General features: G+C 43.1%; 1 protein-coding gene across 3 annotated transcripts in view; it reads right to left on the bottom strand.

Moving 5' to 3' along the window:
• LOC106570823 (amyloid-beta A4 precursor protein-binding family A member 1) overlaps window positions 1-26,388 on the bottom strand; it is a 67,053-nt gene that overhangs the window by 35,028 nt on the left and 5,637 nt on the right. For 2 of the 3 annotated variants that reach the window (XM_045695331.1, XM_045695330.1), the window contains exons 2-4: window positions 25,184-25,294; window positions 22,517-22,556; window positions 19,255-19,400 (exon numbers count right to left, since the gene is read on the bottom strand). In XM_045695331.1, coding sequence (XP_045551287.1) covers window positions 19,255-19,400; window positions 22,517-22,556; window positions 25,184-25,294 — 297 coding nt within the window. Of the gene's footprint in view, window positions 1-16,058; window positions 16,092-19,254; window positions 19,401-22,516; window positions 22,557-25,183; window positions 25,295-26,388 lie in introns of all 3 variants that reach the window. The other variant, XM_045695329.1, reaches the window with a different exon arrangement.

Here is a 26,388-nt window from a genome sequence, read left to right on the forward strand (position 1 = left end):
AGTTCAGTACAGTCTCTCTATAGGTAGTAGAGAGACTGGTGTTAGTTCAGTACAGTCTCTCTATAGGTAGTAGAGAGACTGGTGTTAGTTCAGTACAGTCTCTCTATAGGTAGTAGAGAGACTGGTGTCAAGAGACTGGTGTTAGTTCAGTACAGTCTCTCTATAGGTAGTAGAGAGACTGGTGTTAGTTCAGTACAGTCTCTCTATAGGTAGTAGAGAGACTGGTGTTAGTTCAGTACAGTCTCTCTATAGGTAGTAGAGAGACTGGTGTTAGTTCAGTACAGTCTCTCAATAGGTAGTAGAGAGACTGGTGTTAGTTCAGTACAGTCTCTATATAGGTAGTAGAGAGACTGGTGTTAGTTCAGTACAGTCTCTCTATAGGAGGTAGAGAGACTGGTGTTAGTTCAGTATAGTCTCTCTATAGGTAGTAGAGAGACTGGTGTTAGTTCAGTACAGTCTCTCTATAGGTAGCAGAGAGACTGGTGTCTATAGAGAGACTGGTGTTAGTTCAGTATAGTCTCTCTATAGGTAGTAGAGAGACTGGTGTTAGTTCAGTACAGTCTCTCTATAGGTAGTAGAGAGACTGGTGTTAGTTCAGTACAGTCTCTCTATAGGTAGTAGAGAGACTGGTGTTAGTTCAGTACAGTCTCTCTATAGGTAGTAGAGAGACTGGTGTTAGTTCAGTACAGTCTCTATATAGGTAGCAGAGAGACTGGTGTCTATAGAGAGACTGGTGTTAGTTCAGTATAGTCTCTCTATAGGTAGTAGAGAGACTGGTGTTAGTTCAGTACAGTCTCTCTATAGGTAGTAGAGAGACTGGTGTTAGTTCAGTACAGTCTCTCTATAGGTAGTAGAGAGACTGGTGTTAGTTCAGTACAGTCTCTCAATAGGTAGTAGAGAGACTGGTGTTAGTTCAGTACAGTCTCTCAATAGGTAGTAGAGAGACTGGTGTTAGTTCAGTACAGTCTCTCTATAGGTAGTAGAGAGACTGGTGTTAGTTCAGTACAGTCTCTCTATAGGTAGTAGAGAGACTGGTGTTAGTTCAGTAGTCTCTCAATAGGTAGTAGAGAGACTGCTGTTAGTTCAGTACAGTCTCTATAGGTAGTAGAGAGACTGGTGTTAGTTCAGTACAGTCTCTCTATAGGTAGCAGAGAGACTGGTGTTAGTTCAGTACAGTCTCTCTATAGGTAGTAGAGAGACTGGTGTCTATGAGAGACTGGTGTTAGTTCAGTACAGTCTCTCTATAGGTAGTAGAGAGACTGGTGTTAGTTCAGTACAGTCTCTCTATAGGTAGTAGAGAGACTGGTGTTAGTTCAGTATAGTCTCTCTATAGGTAGTAGAGAGACTGGTGTTAGTTCAGTACAGTCTCTCTATAGGTAGTAGAGAGACTGGTGTTAGTTCAGTACAGTCTCTCTATAGGTAGCAGAGAGACTGGTGTTAGTTCAGTACAGTCTCTCTATAGGTAGTAGAGAGACTGGTGTTAGTTCAGTACAGTCTCTCTATAGGTAGTAGAGAGACTGGTGTTAGTTCAGTACAGTCTCTCTATAGGTAGTAGAGAGACTGGTGTTAGTTCAGTACAGTCTCTCTATAGGTAGTAGAGAGACTGGTGTTAGTTCAGTACAGTCTCTCTATAGGTAGTAGAGAGACTGGTGTTAGTTCAGTACAGTCTCTCTATAGGTAGTAGAGAGACTGGTGTTAGTTCAGTACAGTCTCTCTATAGGTAGCAGAGAGACTGGTGTTAGTTCAGTACAGTCTCTCTATAGGTAGTAGAGAGACTGGTGTTAGTTCAGTACAGTCTCTCTATAGGTAGTAGAGAGACTGGTGTTAGTTCAGTACAGTCTCTCTATAGGTAGTAGAGAGACTGGTGTTAGTTCAGTACAGTCTCTCTATAGGTAGCTAGAGAGACTGGTGTTAGTTCAGTACAGTCTCTCTATAGGTAGTAGAGAGACTGGTGTTAGTTCAGTACAGTCTCTCTATAGGTAGTAGAGAGACTGGTGTTAGTTCAGTACAGTCTCTCTATAGGTAGTAGAGAGACTGGTGTTAGTTCAGTACAGTCTCTCTATAGGTAGTAGAGAGACTGGTGTTAGTTCAGTACAGTCTCTCTATAGGTAGCAGAGAGACTGGTGTTAGTTCAGTACAGTCTCTCTATAGGTAGTAGAGAGACTGGTGTTAGTTCAGTACAGTCTCTCTATAGGTAGTAGAGAGACTGGTGTTAGTTCAGTACAGTCTCTCTATAGGTAGTAGAGAGACTGGTGTTAGTTCAGTACAGTCTCTCTATAGGTAGTAGAGAGACTGGTGTTAGTTCAGTACAGTCTCTCTATAGGTAGCAGAGAGACTGGTGTTAGTTCAGTACAGTCTCTCTATAGGTAGTAGAGAGACTGGTGTTAGTTCAGTACAGTCTCTCTATAGGTAGTAGAGAGACTGGTGTTAGTTCAGTACAGTCTCTCTATAGGTAGTAGAGAGACTGGTGTTAGTTCAGTACAGTCTCTCTATAGGTAGTAGAGAGACTGGTGTTAGTTCAGTACAGTCTCTCTATAGGTAGTAGAGAGACTGGTGTTAGTTCAGTACAGTCTCTCTATAGGTAGTAGAGAGACTGGTGTTAGTTCAGTACAGTCTCTCTATAGGTAGTAGAGAGACTGGTGTTAGTTCAGTACAGTCTCTCTATAGGTAGTAGAGAGACTGGTGTTAGTTCAGTACAGTCTCTCTATAGGTAGTAGAGAGACTGGTGTTAGTTCAGTACAGTCTCTCTATAGGTAGTCAGAGAGACTGGTGTTAGTTCAGTACAGTCTCTCTATAGGTAGTAGAGAGACTGGTGTTAGTTCAGTACAGTCTCTCTATAGGTAGTAGAGAGACTGGTGTTAGTTCAGTACAGTCTCTCTATAGGTAGCAGAGAGACTGGTGTCTATAGAGAGACTGGTGTTAGTTCAGTATAGTCTCTCTATAGGTAGTAGAGAGACTGGTGTTAGTTCAGTACAGTCTCTCTATAGGTAGTAGAGAGACTGGTGTTAGTTCAGTACAGTCTCTCTATAGGTAGCAGAGAGACTGGTGTTAGTTCAGTATAGCTCTCTATAGGTAGTAGAGAGACTGGTGTTAGTTCAGTACAGTCTCTCTATAGGTAGTAGAGAGACTGGTGTTAGTTCAGTACAGTCTCTCTATAGGTAGTAGAGAGACTGGTGTTAGTTCAGTACAGTCTCTCTATAGGTAGCAGAGAGACTGGTGTCTATAGAGAGACTGGTGTTAGTTCAGTACAGTCTCTCTATAGGTAGTAGAGAGACTGGTGTTAGTTCAGTACAGTCTCTCTATAGGTAGTAGAGAGACTGGTGTTAGTTCAGTACAGTCTCTCTATAGGTAGGAGAGAGACTGGTGTTAGTTCAGTACAGTCTCTCTATAGGTAGTAGAGAGACTGGTGTTAGTTCAGTACAGTCTCTCTATAGGTAGTAGAGAGACTGGTGTTAGTTCAGTACAGTCTCTCTATAGGTAGTAGAGAGACTGGTGTTAGTTCAGTACAGTCTCTCTATAGGTAGCAGAGAGACTGGTGTTAGTTCAGTACAGTCTCTCTATAGGTAGTAGAGAGACTGGTGTTAGTTCAGTACAGTCTCTCTATAGGTAGTAGAGAGACTGGTGTTAGTTCAGTACAGTCTCTCTATAGGTAGTAGAGAGACTGGTGTTAGTTCAGTACAGTCTCTCTATAGGTAGCAGAGAGACTGGTGTTAGTTCAGTACAGTCTCTCTATAGGTAGTAGAGAGACTGGTGTTAGTTCAGTACAGTCTCTCTATAGGTAGCAGAGAGACTGGTGTTAGTTCAGTACAGTCTCTCTATAGGTAGTAGAGAGACTGGTGTTAGTTCAGTACAGTCTCTCTATAGGTAGTAGAGAGACTGGTGTTAGTTCAGTACAGTCTCTCAATAGGTAGTAGAGAGACTGGTGTTAGTTCAGTACAGTCTCTATAGGTAGTAGAGAGACTGGTGTTAGTTCAGTACAGTCTCTCTATAGGAAGTAGAGAGACTGGTGTTAGTTCAGTACAGTCTCTCTATAGGTAGTAGAGAGACTGGTGTTAGTTCAGTACAGTCTCTCTATAGGTAGTAGAGAGCTGCTAGAGACTGGTGTTAGTTCAGTACAGTCTCTCTATAGGTAGTAGAGAGACTGGTGTTAGTTCAGTACAGTCTCTCTATAGGTAGTAGAGAGACTGGTGTTAGTTCAGTACAGTCTCTCTATAGGTAGTAGAGAGACTGGTGTTAGTTCAGTACAGTCTCTCTATAGGTAGCAGAGAGACTGGTGTTAGTTCAGTACAGTCTCTCTATAGGTAGTAGAGAGACTGGTGTTAGTTCAGTACAGTCTCTCTATAGGTAGTAGAGAGACTGGTGTTAGTTCAGTACAGTCTCTCAATAGGTAGTAGAGAGACTGGTGTTAGTTCAGTACAGTCTCTCTATAGGTAGTAGAGAGACTGGTGTTAGTTCAGTACAGTCTCACTATAGGTAGTAGAGAGACTGGTGTTAGTTCAGTACAGTCTCTCTATAGGTAGAGAGACTGGCTAGAGAGACTGGTGTTAGTTCAGTACAGTCTCTCTATAGGTAGTAGAGAGACTGGTGTTAGTTCAGTACAGTCTCTCTATAGGTAGTAGAGAGACTGGTGTTAGTTCAGTAGTCTCTCTATAGGTAGTAGAGAGACTGGTGTTAGTTCAGTACAGTCTCTTATAGGTAGTAGAGAGACTGGTGTTAGTTCAGTACAGTCTCTCTATAGGTAGTAGAGAGACTGGTGTTAGTTCAGTACAGTCTCTCTATAGGTAGTAGAGAGACTGGTGTTAGTTCAGTACAGTCTCTCTATAGGTAGCAGAGTAGAGAGACTGGTGTTAGTTCAGTATAGTCTCTCTATAGGTAGTAGAGAGACTGGTGTTAGTTCAGTACAGTCTCTCTATAGGTAGTAGAGAGACTGGTGTTAGTTCAGTACAGTCTCTCTATAGGTAGTAGAGAGACTGGTGTTAGTTCAGTACAGTCTCTCAATAGGTAGTAGAGAGACTGGTGTTAGTTCAGTACAGTCTCTATATAGGTAGTAGAGAGACTGGTGTTAGTTCAGTACAGTCTCTCTATAGGTAGTAGAGAGACTGGTGTTAGTTCAGTACAGTCTCTCTATAGGTAGCAGCGAGACTGGTGTTAGTTCAGTATAGTCTCTCTATAGGTAGTAGAGAGACTGGTGTTAGCTCAGTACAGTCTCTCTATAGGTAGTAGAGAGACTGGTGTTAGTTCAGTACAGTCTCTCTATAGGTAGTAGAGAGACTGGTGTTAGTTCAGTACAGTCTCTCTATAGGTAGCAGAGAGACTGGTGTCTATAGAGAGACTGGTGTTAGTTCAGTATAGTCTCTCTATAGGTAGTAGAGAGACTGGTGTTAGTTCAGTACAGTCTCTCTATAGGGAGTAGAGAGACTGGTGTTAGTTCAGTATAGTCTCTCTATAGGTAGCAGAGAGACTGGTGTTAGTTCAGTATAGTCTCTCTATAGGAAGTAGAGAGACTGGTGTTAGTTCAGTACAGTTTCTCTATAGGTAGCAGAGAGACTGGTGTCTCTAGAGAGACTGGTGTTAGTTCAGTATAGTCTCTCTATAGGTAGTAGAGAGACTGGTGTTAGTTCAGTACAGTCTCTCTATAGGTAGTAGAGAGACTGGTGTTAGTTCAGTACAGTCTCTCTATAGGTAGTAGAGAGACTGGTGTTAGTTCAGTACAGTCTCTCAATAGGTAGTAGAGAGACTGGTGTTAGTTCAGTACAGTCTCTATATAGGTAGTAGAGAGACTGGTGTTAGTTCAGTACAGTCTCTCTATAGGTAGCAGAGAGACTGGTGTTAGTTCAGTACAGTCTCTCTATAGGTAGTAGAGAGACTGGTGTCTATAGAGAGACTGGTGTTAGTTCAGTACAGTCTCTCTATAGGTAGTAGAGAGACTGGTGTTAGTTCAGTACAGTCTCTCTATAGGTAGTAGAGAGACTGGTGTCAGTTCAGTATAGTGTCTCTATAGGTAGCAGAGAGACTGGTGTTAGTTCAGTATAGTCTCTCTATAGGTAGTAGAGAGACTGGTGTTAGTTCAGTACAGTCTCTCTATAGGTAGTAGAGAGACTGGTGTTAGTTCAGTACAGTCTCTCTATAGGTAGTAGAGAGACTGGTGTTAGTTCAGTACAGTCTCTATATAGGTAGTAGAGAGACTGGTGTTAGTTCAGTACAGTCTCTATATAGGTAGTAGAGAGACTGGTGTTAGTTCATTACAGTCTCTCTATAGGTAGCAGAGAGACTGGTGTTAGTTCAGTACAGTCTCTCTATAGGTAGCAGAGAGACTGGTGTTAGTTCAGTACAGTCTCTCTATAGGTAGTACAGAGACTGGTGTTAGTTCAGTACAGTCTCTCTATAGGTAGTAGAGAGACTGGTGTTAGTTCAGTACAGTCTCTCTATAGGTAGTAGAGAGACTGGTGTCTATAGAGAGACTGGTGTTAGTTCAGTACAGTCTCTCTATAGGTAGTAGAGAGACTGGTGTTAGTTCAGTACAGTATCTCTATAGGTAGTAGAGAGACTGGTGTTAGTTCAGTATAGTCTCTATAGGTAGTAGAGAGACTGGTGTCTAGAGAGACTGGTGTTAGTTCAGTACAGTCTCTCTATAGGTAGTAGAGAGACTGGTGTTAGTTCAGTACAGTATCTCTATAGGTAGTAGAGAGACTGGTGTTAGTTCAGTATAGTCTCTCTATAGGTAGTAGAGAGACTGGTGTTAGTTCAGTACAGTCTCTCTATAGGTAGTAGAGAGACTGGTGTTAGTTCAGTACAGTCTCTCTATAGGTAGTAGAGAGACTGGTGTTAGTTCAGTACAGTCTCTCTATAGGTAGCAGAGAGACTGGTGTCTATAGAGAGACTGGTGTTAGTTCAGTATAGTCTCTCTATAGGTAGTAGAGAGACTGGTGTTAGTTCAGTACAGTCTCTCTATAGGTAGTAGAGAGACTGGTGTTAGTTCAGTACAGTCTCTCTATAGGTAGTAGAGAGACTGGTGTTAGTTCAGTACAGTCTCTCAATAGGTAGTAGAGAGACTGGTGTTAGTTCAGTACAGTCTCTCAATAGGTAGTAGAGAGACTGGTGTTAGTTCAGTACAGTCTCTCTATAGGTAGCAGAGAGACTGGTGTTAGTTCAGTACAGTCTCTCTATAGGGTAGAGAGACTGGTGTCTTAGAGAGACTGGTGTTAGTTCAGTATAGTCTCTCTATAGGTAGTAGAGAGACTGGTGTTAGTTCAGTACAGTCTCTCTATAGGTAGTAGAGAGACTGGTGTTAGTTCAGTACAGTCTCTCTATAGGTAGCAGAGAGACTGGTGTTAGTTCAGTATAGTCTCTCTATAGGTAGCAGAGAGACTGGTGTTAGTTCAGTACAGTCTCTCTATAGGTAGTAGAGAGACTGGTGTTAGTTCAGTACAGTCTCTCTATAGGTAGCAGAGAGACTGGTGTTAGTTCAGTACAGTCTCTCTATAGGTAGTAGAGAGACTGGTGTTAGTTCAGTACAGTCTCTCTATAGGTAGCAGAGAGACTGGTGTTAGTTCAGTACAGTCTCTCTATAGGTAGCAGTAGAGAGACTGGTGTTAGTTCAGTACAGTCTCTCTATAGGTAGCAAAGTTAGAGAGACTGGTGTTAGTTCAGTATAGTCTCTCTATAGGTAGTAGAGAGACTGGTGTTAGTTCAGTATAGTCTCTCTATAGGTAGTAGAGAGACTGGTGTTAGTTCAGTATAGTCTCTCTATAGGTAGCAGAGAGACTGGTGTTAGTTTTGTACAGTCTCTCTATAGGTAGCAGCGAGACTGGTGTTAGTTCAGTATAGTCTCTCTATAGGTAGTAGAGAGACTGGTGTTAGTTCAGTACAGTTTCTCTATAGGTAGTAGAGAGACTGGTGTTAGTTCAGTACAGTCTCTCTATAGGTAGCAGAGAGACTGGTGTTAGTTCAGTACAGTCTCTCTATAGGTAGCAGAGAGACTGGTGTTAGTTCAGTACAGTCTCTCTATAGGTAGTAGAGAGACTGGTGTTAGTTCAGTACAGTCTCTCTATAGGTAGTAGAGAGACTGGTGTTAGTTCAGTACAGTCTCTCTATAGGTAGTAGAGAGACTGGTGTCTATAGAGAGACTGGTGTTAGTTCAGTACAGTCTCTCTATAGGTAGTAGAGAGACTGGTGTTAGTTCAGTACAGTCTCTCTATAGGTAGTAGAGAGACTGGTGTTAGTTCAGTACAGTCTCTCTATAGGTAGTAGAGAGACTGGTGTCTATAGAGAGACTGGTGTTAGTTCAGTACAGTCTCTCTATAGGTAGTAGAGAGACTGGTGTTAGTTCAGTACAGTCTCTCTATAGGTAGTAGAGAGACTGGTGTTAGTTCAGTACAGTCTCTCTATAGGTAGCAGAGAGACTGGTGTCTATAGAGAGACTGGTGTTAGTTCAGTATAGTCTCTCTATAGGTAGTAGAGAGACTGGTGTTAGTTCAGTACAGTCTCTCTATAGGTAGTAGAGAGACTGGTGTTAGTTCAGTACAGTCTCTCTATAGGTAGTAGAGAGACTGGTGTTAGTTCAGTACAGTCTCTCTATAGGTAGTAGAGAGACTGGTGTTAGTTCAGTACAGTCTCTCAATAGGTAGTAGAGAGACTGGTGTTAGTTCAGTACAGTCTCTCAATAGGTAGTAGAGAGACTGGTGTTAGTTCAGTACAGTCTCTCAATAGGTAGTAGAGAGACTGGTGTTAGTTCAGTACAGTCTCTCTATAGGTAGTAGAGAGACTGGTGTTAGTTCAGTACAGTCTCTCAATAGGTAGTAGAGAGACTGGTGTTAGTTCAGTACAGTCTCTCTATAGGTAGCAGAGAGACTGGTGTTAGTTCAGTACAGTCTCTCTATAGGTAGTAGAGAGACTGGTGTCTATAGAGAGACTGGTGTTAGTTCAGTATAGTCTCTCTATAGGTAGTAGAGAGACTGGTGTTAGTTCAGTACAGTCTCTCTATAGGTAGTAGAGAGACTGGTGTTAGTTCAGTATAGTCTCTCTATAGGTAGCAGAGAGACTGGTGTTAGTTCAGTATAGTCTCTCTATAGGTAGCAGAGAGACTGGTGTTAGTTCAGTACAGTCTCTCTATAGGTAGCAGCGAGACTGGTGTTAGTTCAGTATAGTCTCTCTATAGGTAGTAGAGAGACTGGTGTTAGTTCAGTACAGTCTCTCTATAGGTAGCAGAGAGACTGGTGTTAGTTCAGTACAGTCTCTCTATAGGTAGTAGAGAGACTGGTGTTAGTTCAGTACAGTCTCTCTATAGGTAGCAGAGAGACTGGTGTTAGTTCAGTACAGTCTCTCTATAGGTAGTACAGAGACTGGTGTTAGTTCAGTACAGTCTCTCTATAGGTAGTAGAGAGACTGGTGTTAGTTCAGTACAGTCTCTCTATAGGTAGTAGAGAGACTGGTGTCTATAGAGAGACTGGTGTTAGTTCAGTACAGTCTCTCTATAGGTAGTAGAGAGACTGGTGTTAGTTCAGTACAGTCTCTCTATAGGTAGTAGAGAGACTGGTGTTAGTTCAGTACAGTCTCTCTATAGGTAGTAGAGAGACTGGTGTTAGTTCAGTATAGTCTCTCTATAGGTAGTAGAGAGACTGGTGTCTATAGAGAGACTGGTGTTAGTTCAGTACAGTCTCTCTATAGGTAGTAGAGAGACTGGTGTTAGTTCAGTACAGTCTCTCTATAGGTAGTAGAGAGACTGGTGTTAGTTCAGTACAGTCTCTCTATAGGTAGCAGAGAGACTGGTGTCTATAGAGAGACTGGTGTTAGTTCAGTATAGTCTCTCTATAGGTAGTAGAGAGACTGGTGTTAGTTCAGTACAGTCTCTCTATAGGTAGTAGAGAGACTGGTGTTAGTTCAGTACAGTCTCTCTATAGGTAGTAGAGAGACTGGTGTTAGTTCAGTACAGTCTCTCAATAGGTAGTAGAGAGACTGGTGTTAGTTCAGTACAGTGTCTCTATAGGTAGTAGAGAGACTGGTGTTAGTTCAGTACAGTCTCTCTATAGGTAGTAGAGAGACTGGTGTTAGTTCAGTACAGTCTCTCTATAGGTAGCAGAGAGACTGGTGTTAGTTCAGTACAGTCTCTCTATAGGTAGTAGAGAGACTGGTGTCTATAGAGAGACTGGTGTTAGTTCAGTACAGTCTCTCTATAGGTAGTAGAGAGACTGGTGTTAGTTTAGTACAGTCTCGCTATAGGTAGTAGAGAGACTGGTGTCAGTTCAGTATAGTCTCTCTATAGGTAGTAGAGAGACTGGTGTTAGTTCAGTACAGTCTCTCTATAGGTAGTAGAGAGACTGGTGTTAGTTCAGTACAGTCTCTCTATAGGTAGTAGAGAGACTGGTGTTAGTTCAGTACAGTCTCTCTATAGGTAGTAGAGAGACTGGTGTTAGTTCAGTACAGTCTCTATATAGGTAGTAGAGAGACTGGTGTTAGTTCAGTACAGTCTCTCTATAGGTAGTAGAGAGACTGGTGTTAGTTCAGTACAGTCTCTCTATAGGTAGTAGAGAGACTGGTGTTAGTTCAGTATAGTCTCTCTATAGGTAGCAGAGAGACTGGTGTTAGTTCAGTACAGTCTCTCTATAGGTAGTAGAGAGACTGGTGTTAGTTCAGTATAGTCTCTCTATAGGTAGTAGAGAGACTGGTGTTAGTTCAGTACAGTCTCTCTATAGGTAGTAGAGAGACTGGTGTTAGTTCAGTACAGTCTCTATATAGGTAGCAGAGAGACTGGTGTTAGTTCAGTACAGTCTCTCTATAGGTAGCAGCGAGACTGGTGTTAGTTCAGTATAGTCTCTCTATAGGTAGTAGAGAGACTGGTGTTAGTTCAGTACAGTCTCTCTATAGGTAGTAGAGAGACTGGTGTTAGTTCAGTACAGTCTCTCTATAGGTAGTAGAGAGACTGGTGTTAGTTCAGTACAGTCTCTCTATAGGTAGCAGAGAGACTGGTGTCTATAGAGAGACTGGTGTTAGTTCAGTACAGTCTCTATATAGGTAGTAGAGAGACTGGTGTTAGTTCAGTACAGTCTCTCTATAGGTAGTAGAGAGACTGGTGTTAGTTCAGTATAGTCTCTCTATAGGTAGTAGAGAGACTGGTGTTAGTTCAGTACAGTCTCTCTATAGGAAGTAGAGAGACTGGTGTTAGTTCAGTATAGTCTCTCTATAGGTAGTAGAGAGACTGGTGTTAGTTCAGTACAGTCTCTCTATAGGTAGTAGAGAGACTGGTGTTAGTTCAGTATAGTCTCTCTATAGGTAGCAGAGAGACTGGTGTTAGTTCAGTATAGTCTCTCTATAGGTAGCAGAGAGACTGGTGTTAGTTCAGTACAGTCTCTCTATAGGTAGCAGCGAGACTGGTGTTAGTTCAGTATAGTCTCTCTATAGGTAGTAGAGAGACTGGTGTTAGTTCAGTACAGTCTCTCTATAGGTAGTAGAGAGACTGGTGTTAGTTCAGTACAGTTTCTCTATAGGTAGTAGAGAGACTGGTGTTAGTTCAGTACAGTCTCTCTATAGGTAGCAGAGAGACTGGTGTTAGTTCAGTACAGTCTCTCTATAGGTAGCAGAGAGACTGGTGTTAGTTCAGTACAGTCTCTCTATAGGTAGTAGAGAGACTGGTGTTAGTTCAGTACAGTCTCTCTATAGGTAGTAGAGAGACTGGTGTTAGTTCAGTACAGTTTCTCTATAGGTAGTAGAGAGACTGGTGTTAGTTCAGTACAGTCTCTCTATAGGTAGCAGAGAGACTGGTGTTAGTTCAGTACAGTCTCTCTATAGGTAGCAGAGAGACTGGTGTTAGTTCAGTACAGTCTCTCTATAGGTAGTACAGAGACTGGTGTTAGTTCAGTACAGTCTCTCTATAGGTAGTAGAGAGACTGGCGTTAGTTCAGTACAGTCTCTCTATAGGTAGTAGAGAGACTGGTGTCTATAGAGAGACTGGTGTTAGTTCAGTACAGTCTCTCTATAGGTAGTAGAGAGACTGGTGTTAGTTCAGTACAGTCTCTCTATAGGTAGTAGAGAGACTGGTGTTAGTTCAGTACAGTCTCTCTATAGGTAGTAGAGAGACTGGTGTTAGTTCAGTATAGTCTCTCTATAGGTAGTAGAGAGACTGGTGTCTATAGAGAGACTGGTGTTAGTTCAGTACAGTCTCTCTATAGGTAGTAGAGAGACTGGTGTTAGTTCAGTACAGTCTCTCTATAGGTAGTAGAGAGACTGGTGTTAGTTCAGTACAGTCTCTCTATAGGTAGCAGAGAGACTGGTGTCTATAGAGAGACTGGTGTTAGTTCAGTATAGTCTCTCTATAGGTAGTAGAGAGACTGGTGTTAGTTCAGTACAGTCTCTCTATAGGTAGTAGAGAGACTGGTGTTAGTTCAGTACAGTCTCTCTATAGGTAGTAGAGAGACTGGTGTTAGTTCAGTACAGTCTCTCTATAGGTAGCAGAGAGACTGGTGTTAGTTCAGTACAGTCTCTCTATAGGTAGCAGAGAGACTGGTGTTAGTTCAGTACAGTCTCTCTATAGGTAGTAGAGAGACTGGTGTCTATAGAGAGACTGGTGTTAGTTCAGTACAGTCTCTCTATAGGTAGTAGAGAGACTGGTGTTAGTTCAGTACAGTCTCTCTATATCTAGTAGAGAGACTGGTGTCAGTTCAGTATAGTCTCTCTATAGGTAGCAGAGAGACTTGTGTTAGTTCAGTACAGTCTCTCTATAGGTAGCAGAGAGACTGGTGTTAGTTCAGTACAGTCTCTCGAAAGGTAGTAGAGAGACTGGTGTTAGTTCAGTATAGTCTCTCTATAGGTAGTAGAGAGACTGGTGTTAGTTCAGTACAGTCTCTCTATAGGTAGTAGAGAGACTGGTGTTAGTTCAGTACAGTCTCTATATAGGTAGTAGAGAGACTGGTGTTAGTTCAGTACAGTCTCTCTATAGGTAGTAGAGAGACTGGTGTTAGTTCAGTACAGTCTCTCTATAGGTAGTAGAGAGACTGGTGTTAGTTCAGTATAGTCTCTCTATAGGTAGCAGAGAGACTGGTGTTAGTTCAGTACAGTCTCTCTATAGGTAGTAGAGAGACTGGTGTTAGTTCAGTACAGTCTCTCTATAGGTAGTAGAGAGACTGGTGTTAGTTCAGTAGAGTCTCTATATAGGTAGTAGAGAGACTGGTGTTAGTTCAGTACAGTCTCTATATAGGTAGCAGAGAGACTGGTGTTAGTTCAGTACAGTCTCTCTATAGGTAGCAGCGAGACTGGTGTTAGTTCAGTATAGTCTCTCTATAGGTAGTAGAGAGACTGGTGTTAGTTCAGTACAGTCTCTCTATAGGTAGCAGAGAGACTGGTGTTAGTTCAGTACAGTCTCTCTATAGGATGCAGAGACTGGTGTTAGTTCAGTACAGTCTCTCAATAGGTAGCAGAGAGACTGGTGTTAGATCAGTACAGTCTCTCTATAGGTAGTAGAGAGACTGGTGTTAGTTCAGTACAGTCTCTCTATAGGTAGTAGAGAGACTGGTGTTAGTTCAGTACAGTCTCTCTATAGGTAGCAGAGAGACTGGTGTCTATAGAGAGACTGGTGTTAGTTCAGTACGGTCTCTCTATAGGTAGTAGAGAGACTGGTGTTAGTTCAGTACAGTCTCTCTATAGGTAGTAGAGAGACTGGTGTTAGTTCAGTACAGTCTCTCTATAGGTAGCAGAGAGACTGGTGTTAGATCAGTACAGTCTCTCTATAGGTAGTAGAGAGACTGGTGTTAGTTCAGTACAGTCTCTCTATAGGTAGTAGAGAGACTGGTGTTAGTTCAGTACAGTCTCTCTATAGGTAGCAGAGAGACTGGTGTTAGTTCAGTATAGTCTCTCAATAGGTAGTAGAGAGACTGGTGTTAGTTCAGTACAGTCTCTCTATAGGTAGCAGAGAGACTGGTGTTAGTTCAGTACAGTCTCTCTATAGGTAGTAGAGAGACTGGTGTTAGTTCAGTACAGTCTCTCTATAGGTAGCAGAGAGACTGGTGTTAGTTCAGTATAGTCTCTCTATAGGTAGTAGAGAGACTGGTGTCTATAGAGAGACTGGTGTTAGTTCAGTACAGTCTCTATATAGGTAGTAGAGAGACCGGTGTTAGTTCAGTACAGTCTCTCTATAGGTAGTAGAGAGACTGGTGTTATTTCAGTACAGTCTCTCTATAGGTAGCAGAGAGACTGGTGTTAGTTCAGTACAGTCTCTCTATAGGTAGTAGAGAGACTGGTGTTAGTTCAGTACAGTCTCTCAATAGGTAGTAGAGAGACTGGTGTTAGTTCAGTACAGTCTCTCAATAGGTAGTAGAGAGACTGGTGTTAGTTCAGTACAGTCTCAATATAGGTAGTAGAGAGACTGGTGTTAGTTCAGTACAGTCTCTCTATAGGTAGCAGAGAGACTGGTGTTAGTTCAGTACAGTCTCTCTATAGGTAGCAGAGAGACTGGTGTTCGTTCAGTACAGTCTCTATAGGTAGTACAGAGACTGGCGTTAGTTCAGTACAGTCTCTCTATAGGTAGCAGAGAGACTGGTGTTAGTTCAGTACAGTCTCTCTATAGGTAGTAGAGAGACTGGTGTTAGTTCAGTACAGTCTCTCTATAGGTAGCAGAGAGACTGGTGTCTATAGAGACACTGGTGTTAGTTCAGTACAGTCTCTCTATAGGTAGTAGAGAGACTGGTGTTAGTTCAGTACAGTCTCTCTATAGGTAGTAGAGAGACTGGTGTTAGTTCAGTACAGTCTCTCTATAGGTAGTATAGAGACTGGTGTTAGTTCAGTACAGTCTCTCTATAGGTAGCAGAGAGACTGGTGTCTATAGAGAGACTGGTGTTAGTTCAGTACAGTCTCTCTATAGGTAGTAGAGAGACTGGTGTTAGTTCAGTATAGTCTCTCTATAGGTAGCAGAGAGACTGGTGTTAGTTCAGTACAGTCTCTCTATAGGTAGCAGAGAGACTGGTGTTAGTTCAGTACAGTCTCTCTAGTCTAGTTAACAGTGTTTCTCAACATCTCTCCTGGGGACCCACTGTGGAAGCTGGCTTTCACTCACTATACTGGCCACTATTTTCTGGCCACTGCATTAAGTGGTGTTCCAGTAATGGGAGTGATTGGTTGTAATGATAACCTGTGATTATCCAGGACCTGTTGAGAAACCTTGGGCTAGTGTGAATACTTAGTGGGTTGGAAAGGAGAGAGAGGGTTTCTGTGTGTGATGTTAACCATCCACAGGACTCACAGTGCTAACAGCCTTACAATCGTTGCAAACCACAACACCAATACAGAAACTTGTGCCAGAGAAAAAAAAAATGTCTTCAAATACAACACAACTTCACGGTGTAAAAAAAAGAATCGTGACTGCGCGGCCATTTTCTGCATCCAGCAAATTCCATTGGTTTTCTTCCAAGCTTCAATTGTATTTATTTATGTTATTTATTTAACCTTTATTTAACTAGGCAAGTCAGTTAAGAACAAATTCTTATTTACAATGACGGCCTACCCCGGCCAAACCGGACGACGCTGGGCCAATTGTGCGCCGCCCCGTATGGGAGTCCCAATCACTGCCGGTTGTGATACAGCCTGGATTCAAACCAGGGTGTCTGTAGTGCCGCCTCAAGCAATGAGATGCAGTGCCTTAGACCGCTGCGCCACTCAGGAGCCCAAAATGACTTGTCCTTACATCGTACCTCTATGTGTCTGTGTCGCTCTGTCAGTATGTTGTAGAAACTCTACAGGGGGAGGAGTCGGAGAATGTCCCACGTGGAACAAGACTAATGGCAGACAGCCCTATTGGTGTAACGTACATATCAACTGGATTCAGAGAATGCAGAGAGTAAAAGAAAAGAAGGGAAACAACACAGGACTAAGTCCCAACTGGCACCCTATTCCCTACATAGTTCACTACTGCCCATAGACCCTAGTCAAAAGTAGTGCACTATGTAGGGAACAGGGCCCTGGTCAAAAGTAGTGCACTATGTAGGGAATAGGGTACCATTTAGGACGTAGACACAGACAGATGCAGGCAAACATAACGGAAACACTGAACAGCCAATCAATGGGGAGTACCGCACCTTCATCTTGTTTTTGGCTAATTTCTGGGCCGCCTGCTTGGAACCAACGCACGTACAGGGGAATGGGTTAGACTCAGGGCTCAGGCAGGTGTGTCTGTGTGTGTGTGTGTGTGTGTGTGTGTGTGTGTGTGTGTGTGTGTGTGTGTGTGTGTGTGTGTGTGTGTGTGTGTGTGTGTGTGTGTGTGTGTGTGTGTGTGTGTGTGTCTAAAGTTCCAACATCTAAACTCTGGCATTCAATCATTATAAAGTCATAGATAAATGATATTGACTGGTGTATCTACTTTACCATTCAATATGTGTTGTGTTATATTTTATCCAGCAGGTGGGTCACTTGAAATGATTAGTGATAGTTCTAATTCTAGTCATCTATTTATCTATTGAATTACATGTTAGGGGAAAGAAAGGTCTGCTGAATTGTAATCTTGAGTATGTCTTTACTATAATAATGAACTAAAAGGTAGTCACGGTATTAAACCTCATATAGGAAGGATGCTATTTAAATCCTGGAACATAACCTCTGTAGTACAAGGCACAGAGATGATGTGATGAGAACAGGAGTGATAAGAGAACATTGTCTAGGTGAGCACAGTATAGACTACATGACTACAGAATAGACTACAGTATAGACTACATGACTACAGAATAGACTACAGTATAGACTACATGACTACAGAATAGACTACAGTATAGACTACAGAATAGACTACAGTATAGACTACATGACTACAGAATAGACTACAGTATAGACTACATGACTACAGAATAGACTACAGTATAGACTACATGACTACAGAATAGACTACAGTATAGACTACATGACTACAGAATAGACTACAGTATAGACTACATGACTACAGAATAGACTACAGTAAAGACTAAAGTATAGACTACATGACTACAGAATAGACTACAGATAGACTACAGTATAGACTACATGACTACAGAATAGACTACAGTATAGACTACATGACTACAGAATAGACTACAGTATAGACTACATGACTACAGAATAGACTACAGTATAGACTACAGTATAGACTACATGACTACAGAATAGACTACAGTATAGACTACATGACTACAGAATAGACTACAGTATAGACTACATGACTACAGAATAGACTACAGTATAGACTACAGTATAGACTACATGACTACAGAATAGACAACAGTATAGACTACAGTATAGACTACATGACTACAGAATAGACTACAGTATAGACTACATGACTACATAATAAACTACAGTATAGACTACATGACTACAGAATAGACTACAGTATAGACTACATGACTACAGAATAAACTACAGAATAGACTACATGACTACAGAATAGACTACAGTATAGACTACATGACTACAGAATAGACTACAGTATTGACTACAGAATAGACTACAGTATAGACTACGGTATAGACTACATGACTACAGAATAGACTGCAGTATAGACTACAGGACCACAGTACAGACTACAGTATAGACTGCAGTATAGAGTACAGGACAACATTTTAGACTACAGGACTACAGTATAGACTACAGTATAGACTACAGTATAGACTACAGGACTACAGTATGGACTACAGTATAGACTACAGTATAAACTACAGGACTACAGTACAGACTACAGTATAGACTGCAGTATAGAGTACAGGATTACAGTATAGACTACAGGACTACAGTATAGACTACAGTATAGACTACAGGACTACAGTATAGACTACAGTATAGACTACAGGACAACATTATAGACTACAGTATAGACTACAGGACTACAGTATAGACTACGGGCCTACAGTATGGACTACAGTATAGACTACAGTATAGACTACGGGACTACAGTATGGACTACAGTATAGACTACAGGACTATAGTATGGACTACAATATAGACTACAGTATGGACTACAGTATAGACCACCGGACTACAGTATAGACTACAGTATAGACTACAAAACTACAGTATAGACTACAGTATAGACTACAGGACCACAGTATAGACTACAGTGTAGACTACAAAACTACAGTATAGACTATAGTATAGACTACAGGACTACGGTATAGACTACAATACTACAGTATAGACTATAGTATAGACAACAGTAAAGACTACAGTATAGACTACAGTATAGACAACAGTAAAGACTACAGTATAGACAACAGTAAAGACTACAGTATAGACTACAGGACTACAGTATAAACTACAGTATGGACTACAGTATAGACTACAGGACTTCAGTATGGACAACAGTATAGACTACAGGACTACAGTATAGACTGGTCTGGATGTGTGTCGGAAGGTGGAGGGCTGATAAACCAGAAAAATGTTAGGAAGAGCCAGGTCATGTGACAGGTGAGTGAGGGGAATTGACACGGTCATAGGTAGAAATGTACTGATGTTACTTAAATAAAAAATAAAAGTAACAAATAATTAAAGAGCAGCAGTAAAATAACAATAGCGGGGATATATACAGGGTACAGAGTTAATGTGCTGGGGTACAGGTTAGTGGAGGTAATTGAGGTAATATGTACATGTAGGTAGAGTTATTCAAGTGAGACGTTCCTAAAGCAGTATTTCATATTTAGACAGTACTAAACTGCTGATGGATAGATATTACCCAGGACCAGTTAGAAACACCTAGTACAGTATAAGTAGAGTTGGGACTCTACCCAGAAGATCCTCTGGAAGACAGTCATGTGTACTTGTCTACTGTCCACTAGGGTCAACCGAGCATATTCAACCACATAATTCAAGAATAAAACATCTCATCTGTCTCTCTCCTCAACTTGAAGAGGCTGACGGCCTGTTCTATACATTCTATAGTATAGAGCTGTGTATTGTAGATGAGATCTGTGTCTGGTCTACAGTATAGAGCTGTGTATTGTAGATGAGACCTGTGTCTGGTCTACAGTATAGAGCTGTGTATTGTAGATGAGATCTGTGTCTGGTCTACAGTATAGAGCTGTGTATTGTAGATGAGATCTGTGTCTGGTCTACAGTATAGAGCTGTGTATTGTAGATGAGATCTGTGTCTGGTCTACAGTATAGAGCTGTGTATTGTAGATGAGATCTGTGTCTGGTCTACAGTATAGAGCTGTGTATTGTAGATGAGATCTGTGTCTGGTCTACAGTATAGAGATGTGTATTGTAGATGGGATCTGTGTCTGGTCTACAGTATAGAGCTGTGTCTCTCCTCACCTTGATGTGGCTGACAGCCTCCTGGGCCTGCATCATACGGACGTTCTTGGAGGGTGTCTTGTCAGACAGCAGCTGGGTAGAGCCCAGGTAGTTAGCAGCAAAGATGATCCCATCGATCAGGTCCTCTGGGTCACACGGACCTGGGACTGGGGGAGGCAGGGGAGGAGGGGAGTAGAGGTGGGGGGAGAGAGAGGGGGTGGAGGGGATAGGGGGAGTAGAGGTGGGGGAGAGAGGGGGGACGAGGGGATGGGGGAGGAGAGGTGATGGAGAGAGAGGGAGGTGGAGGGAGAGGAGGGGATAGGGGGGAGTAGAGGTGGGGGAGAGAGGGGGGACGAGGGGATGGTGGGAGGAGAGGTTATGAGAGAGAGGGGGGTGGAGGGGGAGGATGGGATAGTGGGGGAGAGAAGGGGGAGGAGGTGGAGGAGGGGATAGGGGTGGAGAGGTGAGGGAGAGAGAGAGGGGTGGAGGGAGAGGAGGGGATAGGGGGGAGTAGAGGTGGGGGGAGAGAGGGGGAGGGAGGGGGAGGATGGGATAGTGGGGGAGAGAGAGGGAGGGGAAGGAGGGGATTGGGGGGAGTAGAGGTGGGGGGAGAGAGGGGGTGGAGGGGGAGGATGGGATAGTGGGGGAGAGAGGAGGTGGAGGAGGGGATAGGGGGAGGAGAGGTGAGGGAGAGAGAGGGGGTGAAGGGAGAGGAGGGGATGGGGAGGAGAGAGAGGGGAGAGAGAGGGGGTGGAGGGAATAGGGAGTAGGAGGGGTAGGAGTTTTGAAAACATTGCGGAGGTTTGAACTGCGAATATTGTATATAAAACTTTGAGTTAAAAGTTGTAACATTTTGAAATTATTATTGTCTTACAGTAGTCAGACAAATGTGACAATATGTCTAAAAAACATATGGTCTCCTGACCTGAAGCAAAATGTAGCAAGCTAGAAGCAACATGCTAAGATAATCAGAGCAAGCTAGTTAGCTAGCTAAGCATTTAGCAACCTCTTAGCTACTCATGTTGAATTAATATATATATATATAGAGATAGATAGATAGATAGATAGATAGATAGATAGATAGATAGATAGATAGATAGATAGATAGATAGATAGATAGATGATAGATGATAGATGATAGATGATAGATGATAGATAGATAGATAGATAGATAGATAGATAGATAGATAGATAGATAGATAGATAGATAGATAGATAGAGAGATAGAGAGAGAGAGATATATGGAACTTTTGTGAGTGTAATGTTTACTGTTAATTTGTATTGTTTATTTAACTTTTGTATATTATCTACACTTGATTTGGCAATGTTAACACAGGTTTCCCATGCCAATAAAGCCCTTAAATTGAATTGAGGGAGGGAGAGAGAGAGAGAGAGAGTGTTGGTGTGAGAATGAGAGAGAGGGATGTGTGAGTGCCTTGTAAAGGTTTTCACCCTCCTTGGCGTTTTTCCTATTTTGTTGCATTGCAACCTGTAATTTAAATCGATTTTTTCATGTAATGGACATACACAAAATAGTCCAAATTGGTGAAATGAAATGAAAAAAATTACTTGTTTCAAAAATAAATAAAAAACTGAAAAGTGGTGCGTGCATATGTATTCACCCCCAGTGCTCTGAAGCCCCTAAATAAGATCTGGTGCAACCAATTACCTTCAGAAGTCACATAATTATTTAAATAAAGTCCACCTGTGTGCAATCTAAGTGTCACATGATCTGTCACATGATCTCAGTATATATACACCTGTTCTGAAAGGCCCCAGAGTCTGCAACACCACCAAGCAAGGGGCACCACCAAGCAAGCGCATGAAGACCAAGGAGCTCTTCAAACAGGTCAGGGACAAAGATGTGGTGAAGTAAAGATCAGGGTTGGGTTATAAAAAAATATCCAAAACTTTAAACATCCCACGGAGCACCATTAAATCCATTATTAAAAAATGGAAAGAATATGGCACCACAACAAACCTGCCAAGAGAGGGCCGCCCACCAAAACTCACGGACCAGGCAAGGAGGGAATTAATCAGAGAGGCAACAAAGAGACCAAAGATAACCCTGAAGGAGCTGCAAAGCTCCACAGCAGAGTATCTGTCCATAGGACCACTTTAAGCCGTACACTCCACAGAGCTGGGCTTTACGGAAGAGTGACCAGAAAAAAGAACATTGCTTAAAGAAAAAAATTATCAAACAGGTATGGTGTTCATCAAAAGGCATGTGGGAGACTCCCCAAACATATGGAAGAAGGTACTCTGGTCAGAAGAGACTAAAATTGAGCTTTTTGGCCATCAAGGAAAACACTATGTCTGGCGCAAACCCAACACCTCTCAGCACCCCGAGAACAACATCCCCACAGTGAAGCATGGTGGTGGCAGCATCATGCTGTGTGGATGTTTTTCATCGGCAGGGGCTGGGGAACAGGTCAGAATTGAAGTAATGACGGATGGCGCTAAATACAGGGAAATTCTTGAGGGAAACCTGAGATCTGTCTGTCTTCCAGAGATTTGAGACTGGGACGGAGGTTCACCTTCCAGCATACTGCTAAAGCAACACTTGAGTGTGTTAAGGGGCAACATTTAAATGTCTTGGAATGGCCTAGTCAAAGCCCAGACCTCAATCCAATTGAGAATCTGTGGTATGACTTAAAGATTGCTGTACACCAGCGGAACCCATCCAACTTGAAGGAGCTGGAGCAGTTTTGCCTTGAAGAATGGGCAAAAATCCCAGGGCTAGATGTGCCAAGCTTATAGAGACATACCCCAAGAGACTTGCAGCTGTCATTGCTGCAAAAGGTGGCTCTACAAAGTATTGACTTTGGGGGGGTGAATGTTATGCACACTCAAGTTTTCAGTTTTTTTACTTATTTCTTGTTGGTTTCACAATAAAAAATATTTTGCATCTTCAAAGTAGTAGGCATGTTGTGTTGATGAAATGATACAAACCCCCCAAAATCTATTTTAATTCCAGGTTGTAAGGCAAGAAAATAGGAAAAATGCCAAGGGGGGGTTAATAATTTCGCAAGCCACTGTAACTGACAACACTGAACCGCGAGACTGACACACTAGAGGCCCTCCCTCTCTCCCTCTCTCAGCCCTCCATGACATTTAAAAATAATGATCTGGCCTACACATCAGCATACCCCCACAGAGCGCAGTCACCCAAGCATTACCCAAGCAAACCACTTTTCAAATATATTCAAATCTGCACTGGCAAAGCAAAGCCTAGTAAAGTAAAGCAGAGGAGGACAGGGAGGGAACTAACGGGAGGTCTTACCTTCTACATAGGTAGGGAAGGAGGCGAGGCTTCTCCTGGACTGTAGGTAGAGAAGAGAGACAGAGAACATGTTACTGATGACGGGTCACACTGACATGGTCATCGTAACACTGTCATAACTAGGGGTGTGACATTTAAACGTTTCAACACATTTGGGGTTGTTAACATTTAAAAAAAATCCCCAACCGAAACCTTTTATTTTATTATCACAGAACAACTACTAACAGGTCACGATCATCATAAGTGAAAATTACAATTAAACAAATACCTAACTCAACAATGCTGTAAGTAGGAGACATGCATCTTTAAAATGATTTGCCACGGATGTAATAATCATAATAGTAATAATAATAATATAACTCTCCGCACATCATCATTGCTAACAGTTGGGAAAATGGCAGAGTGTGAGACAGGGAAGCGGCAGGAGTTAAATGAGAAGCTGGAATTGAGCTACAGTGGCAGTACAGAGCTACAGTGGCAGTACAGAGCTACAGTGGCAGTACAGAGCTACAGTGGCAGTACAGAGCTACAGTGGCAGTACAGAGCTACAATGGCAGTACACGTGCTACAGTAAGGTGAGCTCCCTCTAGGTATCCAGGACAGCAGTAAGGTGAGCTCCTTCTATGTATCCAGGACAGCAGTAAGGTGAGCTCCCTCTAGGTATCCAGGACAGCAGTAAGGTGAGCTCCCTCTTGGTATCCAGGACAGCAGTAAGGTGAGCTCCCTCTAGGTATCCAGGACAGCAGTAAGGTGAGCTCCCTCTAGGTATCCAGGACAGCAGTAAGGTGAGCTCCCTCTAGGTATCCAGGACAGCAGTAAGGTGAGCTCCCTCTAGGTATCCAGGACAGCAGTAAGGTGAGCTCCCTCTAGGTATCCAGGACAGCAGTAAGGTGAGCTCCCTCTAGGTATCCAGGACAGCAGTAAGGTGAGCTCCCTCTAGATATCCAGGACAGCAGTAAGGTGAGCTCCCTCTAGGTATCCAGGACAGCAGTAAGGTGAGCTCCCTCTAGGTATCCAGGACAGCAGTAAGGTGAGCTCCCTCTAGGTATCCAGGACAGCAGTAAGGTGACCTTCCTCTAGGTATCCAGGACAGCAGTAAGGTGAGCTCCCTCTAGGTATCCAGGACAGCAGTAAGGTGAGCTCCCTCTAGGTATCCAGGACAGCAGTAAGGTGAGCTCCCTCTAGGTATCCAGGACAGCAGTAACGTGAGCTCCCTCTTGGTATCCAGGACAGCAGTAACGTGAGCTCCCTCTAGGTATCCAGGACAGCAGTAAGGTGAGCTCCCTCTAGGTATCCAGGACAGCAGTAAGGTGAGCTCCCTCTAGGTATCCAGGACAGCAGTAAGGTGAGCTCCCCTCTAGGTATCCAGGACAGCAGTAAGGTGAGCTCCCTCTAGGTATCCAGGACAGCAGTAAGGTGAGCTCCCTCTAGGTATCCAGGACAGCAGTAAGGTGAGCTCCCTCTAGGTATCCAGGACAGCAGTAAGGTGAGCTCCCTCTAGGTATCCAGGACAGCAGTAAGGTGAGCTCCCTCTAGGTATCCAGGACAGCAGTAAGGTGAGCTCCCTCTAGGTATCCAGGACAGCAGTAAGGTGAGCTCCCTCTAGGTATCCAGGACAGCAGTAAGGTGAGCTCCTCTAGGTATCCAGGACAGCAGTAAGGTGAGCTCCCTCTAGGTATCCAGGACAGCAGTAAGGTGAGCTCCCTCTAGGTATCCAGGACAGCAGTAAGGTGAGCTCCCTCTAGGTATCCAGGACAGCAGTAAGGTGAGCTCCCTCTAGGTATCCAGGACAGCAGTAAGGTGAGCTCCCTCTAGGTATCCAGGACAGCAGTAAGGTGAGCTCCCTCTAGGTATCCAGGACAGCAGTAAGGTGAGCTCCCTCTAGGTATCCAGGACAGCAGTAAGGTGAGCTCCCTCTAGGTATCCAGGACAGCAGTAAGGTGAGCTCCCTCTAGGTATCCAGGACAGCAGTAAGGTGAGCTCCCTCTAGGTATCCAGGACAGCAGTAAGGTGAGCTCCCTCTAGGTATCCAGGACAGCAGTAAGGTGAGCTCCCTCTAGGTATCCAGGACAGCAGTAAGGTGAGCTCCCTCTAGGTATCCAGGACAGCAGTAAGGTGAGCTCCCTCTAGGTATCCAGGACAGCAGTAAGGTGAGCTCCCTCTTGGTATCCAGGACAGCAGTAAGGTGAGCTCCCTCTAGGTATCCAGGACAGCAGTAAGGTGAGCTCCCTCTAGGTATCCAGGACAGCAGTAAGGTGAGCTCCCTCTAGGTATCCAGGACAGCAGTAAGGTGAGCTCCTTCTATGTATCCAGGACTGTGGTACACTGAACTGCATTGCTCCCTAGCGTTCATCTGAATTTTGAATGTCATTTTCTGACAGTTTTTTTATTGTTTAAATGAGAAAATGTGACAGTTTAAACGTTAAGAGAATGTTTACCTTTTGTCACATCCCTAGTCATAACATTATGATAGCAATGTTATCACTGTCAGAACATTGGGGAAGTTCTCAGAGATTGAACTGATGGTTGACTCATTGAAACTTTGGTGGTCAGTATGCAGGAGAAGTGTCATTTTCATTCGTCACACTGCCTGGCTGGTAAAAGTCATCACATTGGACACAGATAGGAACACACAGACACACACATACATACACACAACCAACCTACCTCTTTAGTGGAGGGGGGTGGAGACTCGAAGCTGTCACTCCCCTCGAGCATGGACGTCCTGACGGAAGACTCCGCCCCCTGAGGAGAGGCTTGAGAGTCTGAGCCTGGAGACTGGATAGAGAGGGACAATAATACATACATATCCTATAATATAACATTTCAAATGTCTGTATTGTATTTATTTATTTTTTTGTGAGTGTAATGTTCACTGTTCATTTTTTATTGTTTATTTCCCTTGTTTACTTCCTGTCTATTTCACATGCTTTGGCAATGTAAACATACATTTCAAATGTCAATAAAGCCCTTTCAATTCAATTCAATTGAGAGAGAGAGAGAGGGAGGGGTTGTCTGAGAGAGAAGGTGAGAGAGGGAGGGGTTGTCTGAGAGAGAAGGAGAGAGAGGGAGGGGTTGTCTGAGAGAGAAGGAGAGAGAGAGAGAAAAGGGGACAGGGTGGAATGGAAAAAGAGGCTAAGAAGGAGAGGAGAGGGAGGGGAAAGCAGAGGGGGAAAGGAGTAGAATAAGTTATGTCATCCTCCATACACAACATCCTCAATACACAACATCCTCCAGACACAACATCCTCCATACACAACATCCTCCATACACAACATCCTCCATACACAACATCCTCCATACACAACATCCTCAATACACAACACACTGCAGACACAACATCCTGCAGACACAACATCCTCCATACACAACATCCTCCATACACAACATCCTCCATACACAACATCCTCCATACACAACATCCTCCATACACAACATCCTCCATACACAACATCCTGTAGACACAACACACTGCAGACACAACACACTGCAGACACAACATCCTGCAGACACAACATCCTCCATACACAACATCCTCCATACACAACATCCTCCATACACAACATCCTGTAGACACAACACACTGCAGACACAACATCCTGCAGACACAACATCCTCCATACACAACATCCTGCAGACACAACATCCTGCAGACACAACATCCTGCAGACACAACATCCTGCAGACACAACACACTGCAGACACAACATCCTGCAGACACAACATCCTCCATACACAACATCCTCCATACACAACATCCTCCATACACAACATCCTGTAGACACAACACACTGCAGACACAACATCCTGCAGACACAACATCCTCCATACACAACATCCTGCAGACACAACATCCTGCAGACATAACATCC

Source organism: Salmo salar, chromosome ssa15 (assembly GCF_905237065.1).
Source record: "Salmo salar chromosome ssa15, Ssal_v3.1, whole genome shotgun sequence".
In the NCBI taxonomy this organism is placed as follows: Eukaryota; Metazoa; Chordata; class Actinopteri; order Salmoniformes; family Salmonidae; genus Salmo; species Salmo salar.